Source organism: Anolis sagrei, chromosome 2 (genome assembly GCF_037176765.1).
Source record: "Anolis sagrei isolate rAnoSag1 chromosome 2, rAnoSag1.mat, whole genome shotgun sequence".
Lineage (NCBI taxonomy): Eukaryota > Metazoa > Chordata > Lepidosauria > Squamata > Dactyloidae > Anolis > Anolis sagrei.
The window spans coordinates 197,270,502-197,287,431 of NC_090022.1; the positions used below are offsets into that span (position 1 = coordinate 197,270,502).

The window sequence follows — 16,930 nt, forward strand, 5'->3', positions numbered from 1 at the left end:
CACCAACCTCCAGAGCCAGACATGACTGGACTTAATGTCAGGGGAAAACCTTTACTATTGACTCCAACTTTGTAGACAAAGGGGTGAGCTAAGCCGAGGCGAAGGGCACCTTTCCTTCCTGAGTATCGATAGCCATGGCAATAAGGGGAGTCAGTCCACCCCCATTAGCAGCCTCGGAAAAGGGGCTCCCATGGAGGCCCCCGAAGTGGGAAGTCTGCCTTTCTATAAAGAAACAAAGGGGCGATGTGGGGCGAAAGGGGTGAGCCTGGGAGGGAAGGAGGGAGAAGGGAGGGAGGAGGGCCTTTGGGCCAGGAAAGGGGTGTGGGGTAGGGAAGGCAAGAAGGGGCGGGGAGGAGGCTGGAGCTGTGATTTGGGGCTGCGCCTTCGGGCCCTGATTCGGCAGAGCCGGGCCCCTCCTTTTCCTCAGCCAACTCTATAAAGGCCCCGACCGAGGGCCCCTTTCCTGCTTCACCTCCTCACTGCACCGCAGAGCTGAGTTCGGCCAGGATCCCAAGGGTAAGGCCAAGGGGAGAAGCAGGGAAACCAGAGGGAGGGAGGCCTGGACCCTCCTAGGGATCCCCCCAAAGCCAGGGCTCGCACAGTGATAGGGGTCGGGGTACGGCCTGAGAAGAAAGAGGGGCCCCAAAAGGAGGGCAGGCAGTGCCTAGATTGAGTCAAGAGCGCGAGGACAAAGTTGCAACAAGTTTCAGGCGCCCAGTTGGGGCTGATCGCCTTCCAGGAAGTGAGGCTTCCTTCCTTCCTTCTAGAAGGGGTGGGGTGGGTTCATTTCCCCTCTAGGAGCCTCCGAATAGGGGCGTGGCGGTGGCTGCAAAGTTTCCCCATCTAGAGAGCCCCTCTCTAACTTTAGGGAAAGTTTTATCTTTTGAGCCTCTTCCATACAGCAGAATATAGGGATATAAGGCTGTGGAAGGGCCCAAACTCTTCAAGGGCTCCCTCTCCCCAAAGGCTCTTCCACACAGCCCAATAATTCAGAATATCAAGGCAGGAAATCCCACGTTTTTTTGCTTTGAACTGGAGTATATGGCAGCGTGGACGCAGATAACCAGTTCGATGGAGATCTTATGGGATTTCCTGCCTTGATATTCTGGGATATAGGGCTGTGGGGAAGAGCCTTTGGATAGTCTGGTCCCTTCCACACAGCGCTATATCCATTAATATCAAGGCAGAAAATTCCACAAGATCTGCTTGGACCTGGGTTATCTGAGTCCACACTCAGATAATGTGAGATTTCCTGTGATATTCTGGGTTATAGGGTTATGTAGAAGAGCCTTTGGAAAGAGGAAGCCCTTGGAGAGTTTGGGCCCTTCCACACAGCCCTATATCCATTAATATCAAGGCAGAAAATCCCACAAGATCTGCTTGGAATTGGGTTATCTGAGTCCGCACTCAGATGAGATTTCCTGTGATATTCTGGGTTATAGGGCTGTGTGGAAGAGCCTTTGGGGAGAAAGAGCTCTTGTAGAGTTTGGGCTCTTTCAGACCACCCTATATCCCTGAATATCAAGGCAGAAAATACCACAAGATCTGCTTGAAACTCAGATAATATGGGATTTCCTGTGATATTCTGGGTTCTAGGGCTGTGTGGAAGAGCCTTTGGAGAGAGGGAGCCCTTGGAGGGTTTGGGCCTTTCCACACAGCCCTAATAACCCAGAATATCATGGTAGAAAATCCCATAATATTCGCTTGGAATTGGATTATCTGAGTCCACATTCAGATAATGTGGGATTTTCTGCCTTGATATTCTGGGATATAGGGCTCTGTGGAAGGGCCCTTTGTCTCAAGACTTTAGGGAAACCTCTGTCGGGAATCATCCTTGGTTTGAACCCTTTTCTTCTTTTTTCCCCCTCCTCCAGAATCACCTTTTCCAGAAAGCAAGATGGTGAAAATCGGAGTCAACGGGTGAGTGGGGAAAGGGGAAAGGCAGGCCGACGTGCGGGAGGGCAGCCTGGGCATGGCAGGCAGAAAGGGGCAGGACTTGGGATGGACAGGGGGGAAGCCCCTCCCTCTCTTAGGCCTCTTCGTCTGTCTCTGAGGGGTAGCCCTTGGAGACCTTCCCAGCCAATAGGGAAGCCTCCCTCCCTCCTGTTCTTGGCCGGCAGACAGTGCTGCCTTCTGTCCCTCACAAGGACATCTCAAGGTCACCTCTTGTGTCTCTCCCCCTCTCAAAGGGACCCTGCAGCTGTTTTCTTCCAAGAGAAGTCCCCTTCTTCTCCTTTTGCCCTGTGCAACAGCTGCCCACTTAAACAAACGGTCCACCTTTTAATCCCCATCTTCCTGGCTCCCTCCATTTCCTTTTGCCTACTTCTGGGGCAGGGAAAACACGTGGAGAAGAGCAAAAGGGCTGGTGACTCATTTACTTACTGACTTTCCGGAGCTGGGCTGCTGAGTCACAGCCGGCAGGAAGCAGCCCTAGCCGCAGGGACTTGAGAACTTTTTCTCCTTCCTTCCTTCCCCCATCCCAGAAAGCCTATGGAAAGGTCCACCCAAGAATGTGTGACCTTCTGCTTGCGATGTGCGGGAGACTCAAAGCTGTAACCAGATCAGGCTGCCACATCTCTGGTGCCTGGGAGAGAAGCTAAAGTTAGTGCCTGACCTTTCTGTGGCAGGAGCTGCGGGTGCCAAAGGGAAAGGTTCCCTGAGAGGGTGCTGCGGGAAAGGGAGGGCATGTATCTCAATGCTGCTCCCAGTAACATCGCCTGCAAACACATACACACACACACCGCAAACCACTGGCAGGAGGCATGCTTTGCATGTATGTAGCTCAAGCTTGGCGTCTCCAGGATCTCCGGTTGCAAGGCTGTGAGGCACCTTCAAAGCAACCCTGCGGGGAAGCTTTACAAGCAGATGCACTTGCTGCCAAGAGAAATGTTAACGCTGATCTAGTAGGGGAAATCCAAGCCTTCCCACATGTTGCCTTGCCCCTTAGATCTGGCAGTGGTGAGTTTCGCCTTTCAAAGGAAGGCCTTGAAAGGCCATCAAAAGCATAGTCAGATTTCACTTGTCATGCAAAGAAGCTCTTTGAATTCAGACACAAAACCATCCTCAGAAAAATAGTGCCTAGTCCACCCAAAAACTTTCAATTTCTTGCAATTGTAGGGCTCTGAAAGTGTTGCCATCCTGCAAATGTGAGGGTTTTTAACCTCTTCTCTACCTGCAGTCAGTGATGGCTGGTTTTATGTGAAAGACAGCCTTAGGGCACTTCCACACATCCCTATATCCCAGAATATCAAGGCAGAAAATTCCACAATATCTGCTTTGAACTGGATTATTTAAGGGCCCTTCCACACAGCACTGTACCCCAGAATTATCAAGGTAGAAAATTCCACAATATCTGCTTTGAACTGGATTATCTAAGGGCCCTTCCACACAGCATTGTAACTTGGGGCCCTTCCACACAGCACTGTACTCCAGAATTATCAAGGTAGAAAATCCCACAATATCAGCTCTGAACTGGGTTATCTGAGTCCACACTGCCATATATTCCAGATCAAAGTAGATAATCTGGGATTTTCTGCCTTGATATTCTGGAATATCCGCTTTTGGAATATATGGCAGTGTGGTCTCAGATAAACCCTTTAAATGCAGATATTGTAGGATTTGCACTTTGCCCACCTTACAGCCCTTCCACACAGCCCTATATCACAGAATATCAAGGCAGGAAATTGCTTTGAATTGGGTTATCTGAGTCCACACTCAAATAATGTGGGATTTTCTGCCTTGATATTCTGGGATATAGGACTGGTGGAAGTGCCTTCAGTCCACACTTGTATATATCCCAGTTCAAAGCAGATAATGTGGGGTTTTATTCTGGATATTTATTATCGCAACCGTGCAATGAAGCTTAACTGGGCACCCAATCCTGCAATTATGACATGAAACTAGAGTCAACTTTGTATCGAGAGATTGCATACACTGCAAAGACAGCAAATCTTTTTCATTGTGTCGGCCTCTATGTTGCCAATGTTGCTATTTTACAAGTCTAATTGGCTAGTTTTCATACCACATAGCTATGACATAGATCCAATAGCTGTTATCTGCATTTGTGGGTGATAGCTATTATAGCTATTTTTAGAAACAAATACAGGGTTAGTCAAAATGAATAGGCCAATAAGAAAATTAATTTTAGACGAATATATGTTTAATATAGTCAAGATATGCGATCTGGCATCCGCTTTAATCCAAAAAGGTTTCTGTCTGCTCTTCTCTACAGATCATTGCTGCTGATGCTAGATAGACAGATATTTCTGGAAGAGTTTGATATACATTCGGCTACAATTAATTTTCTTATTGGCCTATTCATTTTGACTAACCCTGTACTTTAAAATGTGGAATGGGCCTTAGCCTGAGGCAAGATAAAGGCCTGGATGTTCTGAAGGGCACAATCCTTTAGTGGAAGGTCTTGGCTGTAAGCCCCACTTGGAATGAGTGAGAGGAACGTCTTTCGGTGCACCCTCGTCTTTATACCCCTGTAAGTCGGTGGTTCCCAACCTTTTTTTGACCAGGGACCACTCTCCAACATTAGTACCAAAAGGATTACGAATCCGTTTTTGGTCAACTTTCTATTTGATTTGGTTATTTGGGGTACTGATTCAGAAAATTGTACCGGATTTACCACATCAGCTCTAGTTTCTGAAACAGAACATAAGCCATCCAGTAGTTGCCATCTGCTTGCCCGCAGAAAACCATATTTAATAATCTAGAGCTGATTTGGTAGTAGTAATCTTTCTTGGGTAGTCAGCCTCTCCCCTCCCGACATCCCTGTTGCCTCGGCACTATAAGAGGGTTTTACGAGATCAGTCACTCTTGTTGCCATGTGGTTTCGAGGCAACGGTGTAGTAATAGTGAGGCCACGGACCATATTTTAATTCTTGTGGACCACTGGTGGTCCATAGACCACAGTTTGGGAACCACTGCTGTAAGTTGCATCCAATTCTACTTTAAGGGATGGAAAAGAAAGAGGTTGGTCCGATATTTTTGCTCCCTTCGTCAGATAATCTGCCAAAATCTGCCTTGCTTTATCCTGAATGGAGTCAGAATCTACAGCTGGATCCACTACTTAGCCTGGTCTTTGCCATAGCCTTACAAGTTGTCTTCCACTTGCAGAACTGTGTAAACAATTAGAAGGTTTTGTTTTGCATTCTGGAGATTGTGACCATCTTATGATTGTCTTTATTTCTCTAGATTTGGCCGTATTGGCCGTCTGGTCACCAGGGCTGCCTGCATGAGTGGAAAAGTCCAGGTTACTGCAATCAATGACCCCTTCATTGACCTGAACTACATGGTGAGCTCCTTTCATTGTCTCCTATGAGGATGAACATGTGGGACAAAATTAGACTTCATTTTGTCTTACAACAACAACAATAACAACAACACTTTATGTATACCCCACCCGCTCTCCCTGAAGAGGCTCAGGGCAGTTTACAACAGTGGTTCTCAACCTGTGGGTCCCCAAATGTTTTGGCGTTTAAGTTCCAGAAATCCTAATTGGCTGGGTTTTCTGGGAGTTGTAGGTCAAAACAACTGGGGACCCACAGGTTGAGAACCACTGGTTTAGAACAATTCACACATAAAAATAATAAATGCTCCCAGAAAATTATTGGATCTGTTCCCTTATAGAGTTTTCCAGCAGGTTTGTCAAACTTACTGAGCTGGGTGTGGCAGGGCATTTGCCCCTAAACATTTTGGAAAGTTGAACCTTGTCCAGTCTGAGCCAACTGATATATGGTCAAAGCATTCATGGTATCCTGATATAAATGAATTGGAGTTGGAAAACTCTCTAGCTGCACATATCAAGTGATCAGTCGATACACCTTTTGGCATCAAAGTTGTATATATGTGCCTGCATTCAAGTTGCCTACTCAATTATTGTGATTCTATTATTTCATAGGACTTTGTTCAGTAAAGAGTACTCAAGAAGTGGTTTGTCATTTCCTTTCTCCAAAATAATAGCTTGCAGAGCCAGGCATTCCTTGGCAGTCTCCTATCCAAATATTTATCAGGGCCAACCCTGCTTAGCTTCTTAAAATCAGATATGATCAAGTGCCTTTTAGGATAATTAGAGCCCTGTGACTAAAATATCTCCATACTATTATCCTTGTGTGCACTTGTGTCTAGGGGGCCTTCCACCCAGCCATATAATCCAGAATATCAAGGTGGAAAATCCCACAATATCAGTTTTGTACTGGGTTATCTGAGGTCACACTGCCATATATTCCAGTTCAAAGCAGATAATGTGGGATTTTATTCATCCATGTGAAAGAGACCTAGGAGTGTATGACTTAAAACTTTTGAACAGTATTTAGATTTCATTTTGTGCAGCTTCCGCGATCGTAGCTGTTTTTTGCATCTTTTATTCCCAACTACACCAGTACCAAATTGTAATTTCAGTTCTCATACTTTCTCCATGCAGTTCTGTGTGTATGCATGTAGGTTTTGGGTTAAAAGTTGGATTTGAAAGAGGAAAGGTACACAAAAGCGAGAACAAAATCACAGCGGAATCCGATAATAAGGAACAAAGTTAACTTTGCATATTTTGCTTTCAGGTCTACATGTTCAAATATGACTCCACTCATGGCCGTTTCAATGGCACTGTCAAAGCCGAAAATGGAAAACTTGTGATCAATGGAAATGCTATCACAATCTTCCAAGAGTAAGTGACATTGCTTTGGTTTTAGGCACCTTTTGGGGGGGGGGGGTCAGGACCAAACTGCCACAAATGTATTGGTTCTTAATTCTTTCTCTTTTTCTTTTTAAGGCGTGACCCTGCCAACATCAAATGGGCAGATGCTGGTGCAGATTATGTTGTGGAGTCCACTGGCGTCTTCACCACCATAGAGAAGGCCAGCGTAAGTGTCTGGAGTTTCTGGAGAGAATGGGATGGACTTTGATTGCTGTTGGTGAAGGCACAGGCAACAAATGTAGATTGACACAGGAGGATTTATGTAATCTGCAAATGCTGCTACTTCACTCAAGCTAAAGATGGAGACCTGGGCACAAGCTTTTTAAATCTGTCAGAAATACGAAAAATCAACTAGGTATTTTTGATTATAAAGGTGTGAGTCAAGCACTGAAAGAGTTAGTAGGCTGAAGCCTATTAGAGTCAGTGGACCAAAGCTAGTGTCCTCCTGAGGACAGTCAGTAGACCGAAACATATTAGAGTTAGTGGGCCAAAGCTAGTGTCATCCTGAGGAGTGTGAGATAAACCTCAGTGTGAGAGAAGCCATAATAGTCAAATGCAGTGATAATCATCCGTTAGTTTAAAGTCCAACAAGACACACTTAGAGCTTTGAAAATTCAATTTTTGATTCACAACTCAGAGTTCCTCCCAGGCATTACAGCCACTGTCCATACTAATGGGGGATTCTGGGTATTGTTGTTTGAATAATTATATTTCCACATTCTGATACAATCCAGTGAAGAATGTATGAGTCTAATGCAGAACTTTTCAAACATTTCATGTTGCTGACATACTTTTTAGACATGCATCATTTCGTGACACAGTAAATTCAGTTTTACTAGCAAACCAGAGGTTACCAATCCCTTATAAGAGATACAAACACATGAATTGTAATAACAAAATGTATGAGGACACAATGTCCTCATACATTTCATACAATGTCTCTCATGAAAACTTTTCATTTATATTTTTAAAAATATATGATTTATTGCTTATTTCACATAGATTCAAAGGTTTCTTGTTACATTTCATGGCACACCTACACACTTCATCCAACACACAAACATGCCAGAACATACAGTTTGGAAAACTGGTCTAATGCTAGCCCTGATTCACATGTTCACATGCTTACCTTTGTGCACAGCCTTCACACTACTGTCACAGTACTCCCTTCTTATTATCAATAACTCAAGGACTTTCACAATATGCCTATATCTATGTGACCACTGTTAGGGAAAACTACCAAAAAAATACAGCAGAGCATCCAAAATACAAACAGGATACTAAAAGTTTAACAACAGCTCCTAGCTTACATAGTGTGAAGTGATGTGGCTGTAAAGAGTTAAGAGCTCAGGCAGGCAAAGATACAGAGTCCAATATTTACAAGTCACAAAAGGTTTATTTACCATAATAAGAAACAGTAGCTGCATTTCTTAATAGTAAAGAATTGGGTCTGAGCTACTAGCACCCATCTCTAAGGTTTCAAAGAGAGGGGAAACATCAATCACTACATCTCTCTGATAAACAGAGAGAGAGAGATCTCAACGCACACAGCATATACAACAATGTGAAAAAACTAAAGTAATTTTAAAAGGCTTGCAGTAGAAAAATATCCATTTTAAACAATCAATCAGAATGAGAACAGAAAGGGAGAGGAGAGAAGAAATTTGATACACTAAAATTGTCATTCAGGAGACACAAGGGAAGGGAATTCCCTCAGCATATACTAAACTAACTGCTCCTCGTTGAGGACGAGACGTGCATGTGGAGTTGAATTCCAACAACCACAAGCTTCCAAACATTGGCATGAAAGCGTGAGAAAACAACAATAAAAATTGGTTCCTGCTCTACTGCCTCTATAGTTAAACCAGGCCCTTTTTCATGGACCAACATGCCCTATTTGTCTCTGTGTCCTGAAACAACCCCTCCTGCATAATGTATGGCATGAGACCTGTCAGGAAAAGTTTTTTTTTCAGTGAAGCTGAATGGCTGGAGATCTGGAACAGAGAAGAGGGAAGTTATTTACTGTGTAGTGCTGGTAGTACTGGGAATGAATCCAAAGATGTCATTAAAAAGTGATTAACTATGTTGGACAGGCTGTGAATGGCTATTAACCATAGTGGCCCCTGGCAGTAGTACCAGGTCTTCCAGTACCAGGTCAAGTGTGCTCATGCCCTTTCCCTAAACATCTGGTTGGCCACATTGGAAACACAATCCTGGGTTATGTGTATGTGTACTCTAATCCACTGCAGACAAATTTGTCTTGTGCTCTTGAAATTTTGAAAAGTGCTAAAGTTTCTGTTCTCTTTCTAGGCTCACATCAAGGGGGGTGCTAAGCGTGTTATCATCTCTGCCCCATCAGCCGATGCTCCCATGTTTGTGATGGGTGTCAATCATGACAAATACGACAACTCCCTGAAAATTGTCAGGTGAATATGCAAGTGAGACTAATGATATCATGCAGGCCATCCTACTAATATGGGTCTTGTGGGATTTTGCTCGAAGATTTCTGGAGTAAGGGAATAAGAAGGAATCTGATGATCAGCTATTGACAATCCTATGTATTTCCTTGCAGCAATGCTTCTTGCACCACCAACTGCCTGGCTCCCTTGGCCAAGGTCATCAATGACAACTATGGCATTGTGGAAGGCCTTATGGTAGGTGAACCGAAGACTTGTAACTCCTCGGCCCAGTGGCCATTCTGGCAAGGTAGCAATGCAATATTTAGCATGGGAAGTGAGAATCCTCCCTCCAAAGACCAACACTGAAAAACTACTACAGGCAGTCCCTAAATTATGAACAGGATATAGGTTCTGTAGGTTTGTTCTTAAGTTGAATTTATTTGTAAGTCAGAACAGGCACATTTTAACTCCAGCCAAAAATATACAGTTTTTAATTTTGGATAGCACAGGGAAAGGTTAACACCCATGTGGCGTTTTTTTTTTTTTTTTTTTGCTGTCTGTGCTCCTGTTCAGAAGATTTCACCTCACTTTCTGTCCCTGTGATAACTGGACTTTGAAAATTGTCTTGTTATGGAAATAAGGATTGGTGATACATCTTGAGTGGAGACACCTTTCCCCTATGGTAACTCTTCCAGGAATTAATTTCCTTTCCAAGGGGTAGATTTCTCTCACTTCCTACTGTCTTGCCTCTGTTTGCAACTGAATCGCTTGTAAGTCAGATGTTTGTAACTTAGGGACTGCCTGTATATTTCTTAAATTTTAAGATGCCATTGGTTGTAAGACACACCCTAATTTCAGTACCACCACCAGCAATAAAAATACAAAAGATACACTGCGACTCTTAAGATACAACCCATTTTTAGAGATGTTTATATAGAAAAAGGTGTGTCTTAGAATTTAAATATATATATGGAGGTATAAGAAAAGTATGCTTGGAGCAATTTTTTAAAGTTGCTCACAGTAAAACAATACAAATAAATAACTATACGTAATAGTAATAATGATAAAAAACTTTATTTTTGTACACCGCCTCCATCTTCCTGAAAGGATTCAAGGTGGCTTACATATGGCACAACGTGCCAAGACAAAGCATAAAATAAACACCCAATACAATACAATAAAGTAAAAACTATAGCACATAAAAACCAAAGTTTAAAACTCATAACAGTACCCAATGACCTATGGTGACAACTACCATAAGGCATGGCCAAACTGTAAACAAGACAAGAGAATGGGATAGTGCAAATTGTAGCTAAGGAACAAGGCATAGGATAAAAGTTTATGTGCCTATATTAAAGATCATCTGTGATTTCTTGCTTTAAGCCCCCTTCAAAACCAAAATATTTGGCTATTGCTCTGCTGGGGAGCCTCAAGAACTAAAGCTAGGACTTTCCACACATTGCACATATTCAGTGACTTCATGGAAAAGGGGCTGAGGCTTTAAAATTGTTGTTGATGTGAAATATGTGCCTTGTGCTTTGTGATGTGAGGTTCATTCTTCTGCTCACTCTGCTCCAGACCACCGTCCATGCCATCACAGCCACACAGAAGACCGTGGATGGTCCCTCTGGAAAGCTGTGGCGAGATGGCAGAGGAGCTTCTCAGAACATCATCCCAGCATCCACAGGCGCTGCCAAGGCTGTCGGCAAGGTCATTCCTGAACTGAACGGGTAGGTTCACCCTTTTCCCCAGCAAAGGATTTATAAGAGCTGCTGGAGGGGGGAAGAGCAGGAGCACATTTGCCCGGTAACCAATATCATCTTGTAAATCCACAGGAAACTCACAGGGATGGCTTTCCGTGTCCCAACTCCAAATGTTTCCGTTGTGGACCTAACATGCCGCTTGGAGAAACCAGTGAGTATATGGACCCACAGTTGTAGGGAATACGTTCTTTGTAGCACCAAGAACCTGTTTCCATCATCCTGCCAGAAAAAGTTTGCCCACCCAGTGTGAAAATATTGGCAATGTGCATCGATCTTGCCTGTGTCTCAATCTTTCTATCTCAACTCAGAAAAATTATAGCAACCGAAACTTACGTTTTAGAGCTGCAACTACAGTAATCCATAGCATTATTTGAATCAATTGGCAACGACAAATATAATCAAACCAAAGGGTCACAGGAATAGACTGAGATTTGTATGGGAACTGGATCTAGAGTTTGTGTTGGAAGAGAAACAATGGAACTTCATCTAAAAAACCCAAGCATATAAATCAGTTTCAGCACAAGTGAGAGGAAATACTTTGAAAATTATGCACAAATTACCCACTTAAACTAGATAAAAATTAATAATGCAATTCCCAAACAATGTTAGAGAAATTGGAGCCACATGTGTACAAATAATGTTTGACCAAAAATGGACAACAGCAACCACATTGTCTGTGCATGAGGCAGGGCATTGTGGGCAAGCATACCAGTGCTGAGTTGTTTGTTTTGCTCCACAGTCACATAATAAAAAAATGGTTAAATAGGTTATGGGCTATAAATAATAATGATGATGATAATCCTTATTTATACCCTGCCACTATCTCCCCAAAGGGGACTCAGGGCAGTTAACATGAGGCCAAGCCTGAAGATACAATACAGCAAAAAAAAAAAAAAAACCACATGCAAACAACAAAAATTACATTACAATAAAATGCATACAGTAGCAAAATAAAATAAACAAGGCAAGCTAACATAATATAAAATCTAATATATATATAGCACTATCCAAAAAGCTAACTTATAAGCAAAGATGAGCAAAAGAAGAAATAGAAGTTCTATTTGATAATAGATGGCTGTCATTTATTAGCTTCATGTGCAAAACTGAATTCAAACCACCAAATTATCAACAAATACTGGGTGGACAGAAAATATATTACAAGAATGATATATAATTGATAAAACTAGAATAAGTAGTATTATAGAATTAGCAGTGCTATATTATATATAACATTATGTGAATGATGATGTGCAGGGAGAAATGATTGGGAATAGATATGAGGAATGTTTTGAAATTAGGAAAAAATCCTTTTTTAATTATTAAATAAAACTACAGTGATTCAGCCAGCATGCCTACTGGCTAAACTGTAGCAGGGGAAATCTGGGAGTTATCATCCCCAAATGTAACTTTTCCAAGCTCTGTCAGGAGCCATGAATGTCTAGCACAGATTGGTAACTTATTTATTCATATCCTGATCTTCAGAGCAGTTTAAAATAATTAGTTGGATAGTTCTGTGCCCTCAGTTTTAATCAGATTAAGAAAAGAGACAGAAGATGATGAGAGGAGACATTTGGGAGCATTTGGGAGAAAGAATTAAGTCTATAAGAACAGCTGCTCTTCTCTCCTTCAGAGGCCACAGCAGGTGGATTGTGGGGGAATTGCCCTTCATGGCAGCTTATATTGTGGTGAGCCTGTCCGGGAATAATCCTAAATCTCAAAAAAGTAAAGCTGGTTAGAGAAATGGAGGAGGAAAGCAACTGCATCAAGCCATCACCTATGACACTCAGGGACCACATTGTCATGCTTTGGTTTGTCTCTTTTTCCCCTTTATAGGCCAAGTACGATGACATTAAGAAAGTTGTAAAGGCTGCCTCTGAGGGGCCCATGAAGGGTATCCTTGGCTACACAGAAGACCAGGTAAGCTGAATTCTCCATGAATATCAACAGTAGAAATTGTCCAGAGGTTGGACTCCCAGGTCCCATCAGGCCTAGCTAGCATATCTAAGGGGTGAGGATACTAGGAGTTGCAATTCAGCGACATTGCAAGGGCAATACTTTGCCTGCTTCCAATGAGAAAGCATTGCCAAGAGACCTCTTTGCAGCAATTTCTGTTATACTGAAGGTACAGAATATTAGCTGAGTATATCTCCAAAAGAATGCTCTCTTGTATTTTTTGTGGAATGAAACTTCTGGCCATTATGCCGCCTAGTCTGCTCTTTTGCTTTAACTTTTTATCAATGCCCAGTGCCTGCTGTATTGTTGTTCATTCCTGTGAAACACTTTAACTCTGGCATCCTCACTTCTGTTCTCCCCTAAGGTTGTCTCCTGTGACTTCAACGGCGATGCCCACTCTTCCATCTTTGATGCAGCTGCTGGCATTGCTCTCAATGACCACTTTGTCAAACTGGTCTCCTGGTAAGAGACGGGGCTGGGTGAACTCTGCAATACAATATAATACTAATAATGCAATATAATAATATAATAATATATTTTATATTGCATGTAATATTACTAATGCAGTATAGTGGTATAGTACAATCTATATAATTAAAAATGTAATGTTTGTTTGTGGGATTAACATAACCCAAAACCACTGGACAAATTGACACCAAATTACACCTATAGGTGTATTAAACAATACAGCTATAGGCCAATGAGTGACCATCACTCATAAAAACACTGGAAAACACAGCAGAAGAGACTTAAAAAGCCAAAAAAAATTACAATGCATGCGCAAAGCCATATATATATATATATACACACACACACACACACACACACACAAACACAAATATGAACACATATACATACACACAAAGAATCTATACACAGACTGGGCCACAGCAATATGTGGCAGGGAACAGCTAGTAGCTATATAAATAAAAATGTAATGTTCGTTTGTGGGATTAACATAACCACTGGATGAATTGCCACCAAATTTGGCCACAAGACAACTACTAACCCAAGGAGTGACCATCACTCAAAAAATTGACTTTGTCATTTGGGATTTGTAGTTGCTGGGATTTATAGTTAACCTACAATCAAAGAGCATTCTGAACCCCATCAATGACGGAATTGAAACAAACCTGGCACAGAGGACTCCCATGACCAACAGAAAACATTAGAAGGGTTTGGTGGGCATTGACCTTGAGTTTGGGAGTTGTATATCCAGAGAGCACAGTGGACTCAAACGATGGATCTGGACCAAACTTGGCATGAATATTCCATTTGCCCAACTATGAACACAGATGGAGTTTGGGGGAAATAGACCTTGACATTTGGGAGTTGCAGTTACTGGGATTTATAGCTTGCCTACAATCTTAAGAGCATTCTGAACCCCACCAATGGCAGAATTGGGGCAAACTTCCCATACAGAACCCCCATGACCAACAGAAAATACTTAAGGCCATCCAATCCAACTCCCTTCACCAGGGCAAGAAAACGCAATTAAAGCCTTCCTGACAAAGTGCCACCCAGCTATAGATTTAGATTGAAATATATGATTCACACACACAAATATCGTATCATAGATTTGAAAGGGATGCCTGAAGAAGGATAATTATATGTTGCATGTTCCAGAGTAGGCCAGCCAGACAATCTCCACATCAACACTGACAAAGAAACAGCAAGAAATACTGTTTACCCACAAGCAGAAAGAAATTACATATATTAGAAATGAACACTTTCTCATTGCTTTATTTTCTAGATCACCAGACCTGGGCCACAGCAATGCGTGGGAGGGGATGACTAGTAGTAATATATAATACTAATATTGTTTAACTTGTAAGCCACTCTGACTCCCCTTTGGGGGAGAAGGGAGGGATATAAATGTTGTAAATAAATAAATAAAACACTTTTCTAGATTGCTAGACAAACAGGGAAGTTGCTGATGTTTCAGTAGGGTGATGCTGGTCATTTGGTAGCTTGAGTAATTTTGAGAGGGCAAATATATCTTGAGATGGTGGTGCTACATTCCTGCCGACTTATCATTTCTCAACAACTTTGATATCTCTTCCAGGTATGACAATGAATTTGGATACAGCAACCGCGTCGTAGACTTGATAGTCCACATGGCATCCAAGGAGTAAAGACGAGCGGCCACTTTGTCATCTCGGCTCTGTATACCTTGCAGTTAGAGGCTCCCAGTGTTCCATCTGCCTCTGAGGAAGTGGAGAGGCCGGAAGAAACTTGCGTTTCACTAACACCTCCCCTCTCAATAAAAGTCATCACTATTTCATGTATTTTCTGTCTTGTTTTTTGGTGTGGGGAAAGTGAAGGTGTGAAGACCAAAGCCACTTTCCCAAAACAGTTATGAGGATACTCCTAGTTCTCACTCTCACACACTTTCTTCAAGCACCGTGACCACTTCTGTATGAAGTTACTCTGTTATAGCATATGTAATAGCGGCAACATTTAATATGTTCTTTTCTGCCACATTTGCACTGCTGTGTAAAGTTTGAAAATTAATCTGGGATTTTCATTTCTGAGACAGTGAGGCCGCACTCTGGTAATTAATAAAATATAATGCTTTAGACATGCAAAAGTGAGTAGATCAATAGGTACCGCTCTGGTGGGAAGGTAACCACTCCATGCAGTCATGCCAGCCATATGACCTTGGAGGTGTCTATGGACAATGCTAGCTCTTCGACTTAGAAACTGAGATGAGTGACAAACCCCACAGTCAGACATGACTGGTCCGAATGACAAGGGGAAACCTTCACCTTTACCTAATGCTTTAGAGTACATTCTGTTCAATGCCCTCTGTCCCAATAGTGTTGTTTTGGGGCAAAGAGGGAGGGAAGGGAGGTCTCACCACCCCAAAGTTTCAAATTGCCTTTAGCTACAGAATTCAGTTGAAGGAGGGAACCATGTGGCCTATCTGAGATCCTTTTGCTCTATACAGATAGGACTGTGAGCTCACTTTTACCTGTCGTGGCTGCATCCTGTGGAATCCTGAAGTGTAATCTGACAAGGCATTTGGGCCCTCTGGCTTTCTAAACCTTTCCTCTGCAAACTACAAAAACATGGGTTCTATTAGATGGTGGTGTAGCAGGTTAAACCACTAAGCTACACAACTTGCATACTGGAGTGATGATTCGAATCAATGGGATGGGGTGAGCTCCCGTTGCTAGCCCCAGCTTCTGTCAACCTAGCAGTTTGAAAACATGCAAATGTGAGTAGATCAATAGGTACTGCTTCAGCGGGAAGGCAATGGTGCTCCATGCAGTCATGCAGGTCACATGACCTTGGAGGTGTTTACGACAATTTAGAAATTGAGATGAGCAACCTCCCCCTCCCCCTAAGAGTCAGACACAACTAGACTTAAAGTCAAGGGGAAACCTTTACCTTACTAAACCCCCAAAGACCATATCTTCACCAGAGTGAAGAGAGGGGCCAGGAAGACAGTGCCATCTTGTCTCCTGTACCATGCTAATAATATAATACGTACATTGTATATACATATAATGTTGATAATATTATAATGTAATACAATATAATACTAGTAATAATACGATATTATAATTATATTTTTATATTACATGTAATATTACTAATAATATTACAGTATAATGGTATAGTACAATATAGTAATATAAACTACTAATATTGTACTATGGTGATAATATAATATATTGTATTTACATATTGTAAGCTGCTCTGAGTCCGCTTCGGGGTGAGAAGGGTGGCATATAAATGTCGGAAACAAATAAATAAATATTCCTGGTGATCTTGAAAGCTAAGCAGGGTCAGCTCTGATTAGTATTTGGATGGTAGACCGCCAATAAATGCTAAATGCTGTAGGCTATATTCCTTGCCTAAGAATGTGCCTACTAACAGCTTAGAAATTGAGATGAGCACTTGACTAGACTTAATGTTAGGGGAAACCTTTACCTTATTAGATGTAGCCATCAGCAGTTAAAAGGGGAATAACACTATTTCTTCAATTGTAAGATGTCATCTATTGTAAGATGCACCCTCATTTCAATACCACCAACAACCTACGATTCTAAGACACCCCATTTTTAGAGATATTTATATAGGGGGAAAAGTGCATCTTGGAAATGAAA

General features: G+C 42.2%; 1 protein-coding gene and 1 long non-coding RNA gene across 2 annotated transcripts in view; one reads left to right on the top strand and one right to left on the bottom strand.

Annotated features, from left to right (window-relative positions):
- Positions 1 to 2,645, bottom strand: part of LOC132767555 (uncharacterized) — a 30,035-nt gene extending 27,390 nt beyond the window's left edge. The window contains exon 1 of the long non-coding RNA XR_009630653.2: positions 2,383 to 2,645. This is a non-coding gene — a long non-coding RNA (uncharacterized lncRNA). The remainder of the gene's footprint in view (positions 1 to 2,382) is intronic.
- Positions 410 to 15,103, top strand: GAPDH (glyceraldehyde-3-phosphate dehydrogenase). The gene is made up of 12 exons (XM_060762651.2): positions 410 to 516; positions 1,875 to 1,920; positions 5,203 to 5,302; positions 6,564 to 6,670; positions 6,776 to 6,866; positions 9,011 to 9,126; positions 9,273 to 9,354; positions 10,678 to 10,829; positions 10,935 to 11,013; positions 12,696 to 12,779; positions 13,180 to 13,277; positions 14,881 to 15,103. Exons 2-12 carry the CDS (start codon positions 1,898 to 1,900, stop codon positions 14,948 to 14,950), a joined length of 1,002 nt encoding a protein of 333 aa, XP_060618634.1. The 5' UTR covers positions 410 to 516; positions 1,875 to 1,897; the 3' UTR covers positions 14,951 to 15,103.
- The last annotated feature ends 1,827 nt before the right edge of the window (positions 15,104 to 16,930 follow it).

Bases quoted from the DNA above. Each gene is read 5' to 3' on its own strand.
- GAPDH (XM_060762651.2), top strand. From the start codon at position 1,898: ATGGTGAAAATCGGAGTCAACGG. The intron at 9,355-10,677 runs GTAGGTGAACCG...ACTCTGCTCCAG, and splicing joins GCATTGTGGAAGGCCTTATG to ACCACCGTCCATGCCATCAC. The intron at 11,014-12,695 runs GTGAGTATATGG...TCCCCTTTATAG, and splicing joins CATGCCGCTTGGAGAAACCA to GCCAAGTACGATGACATTAA.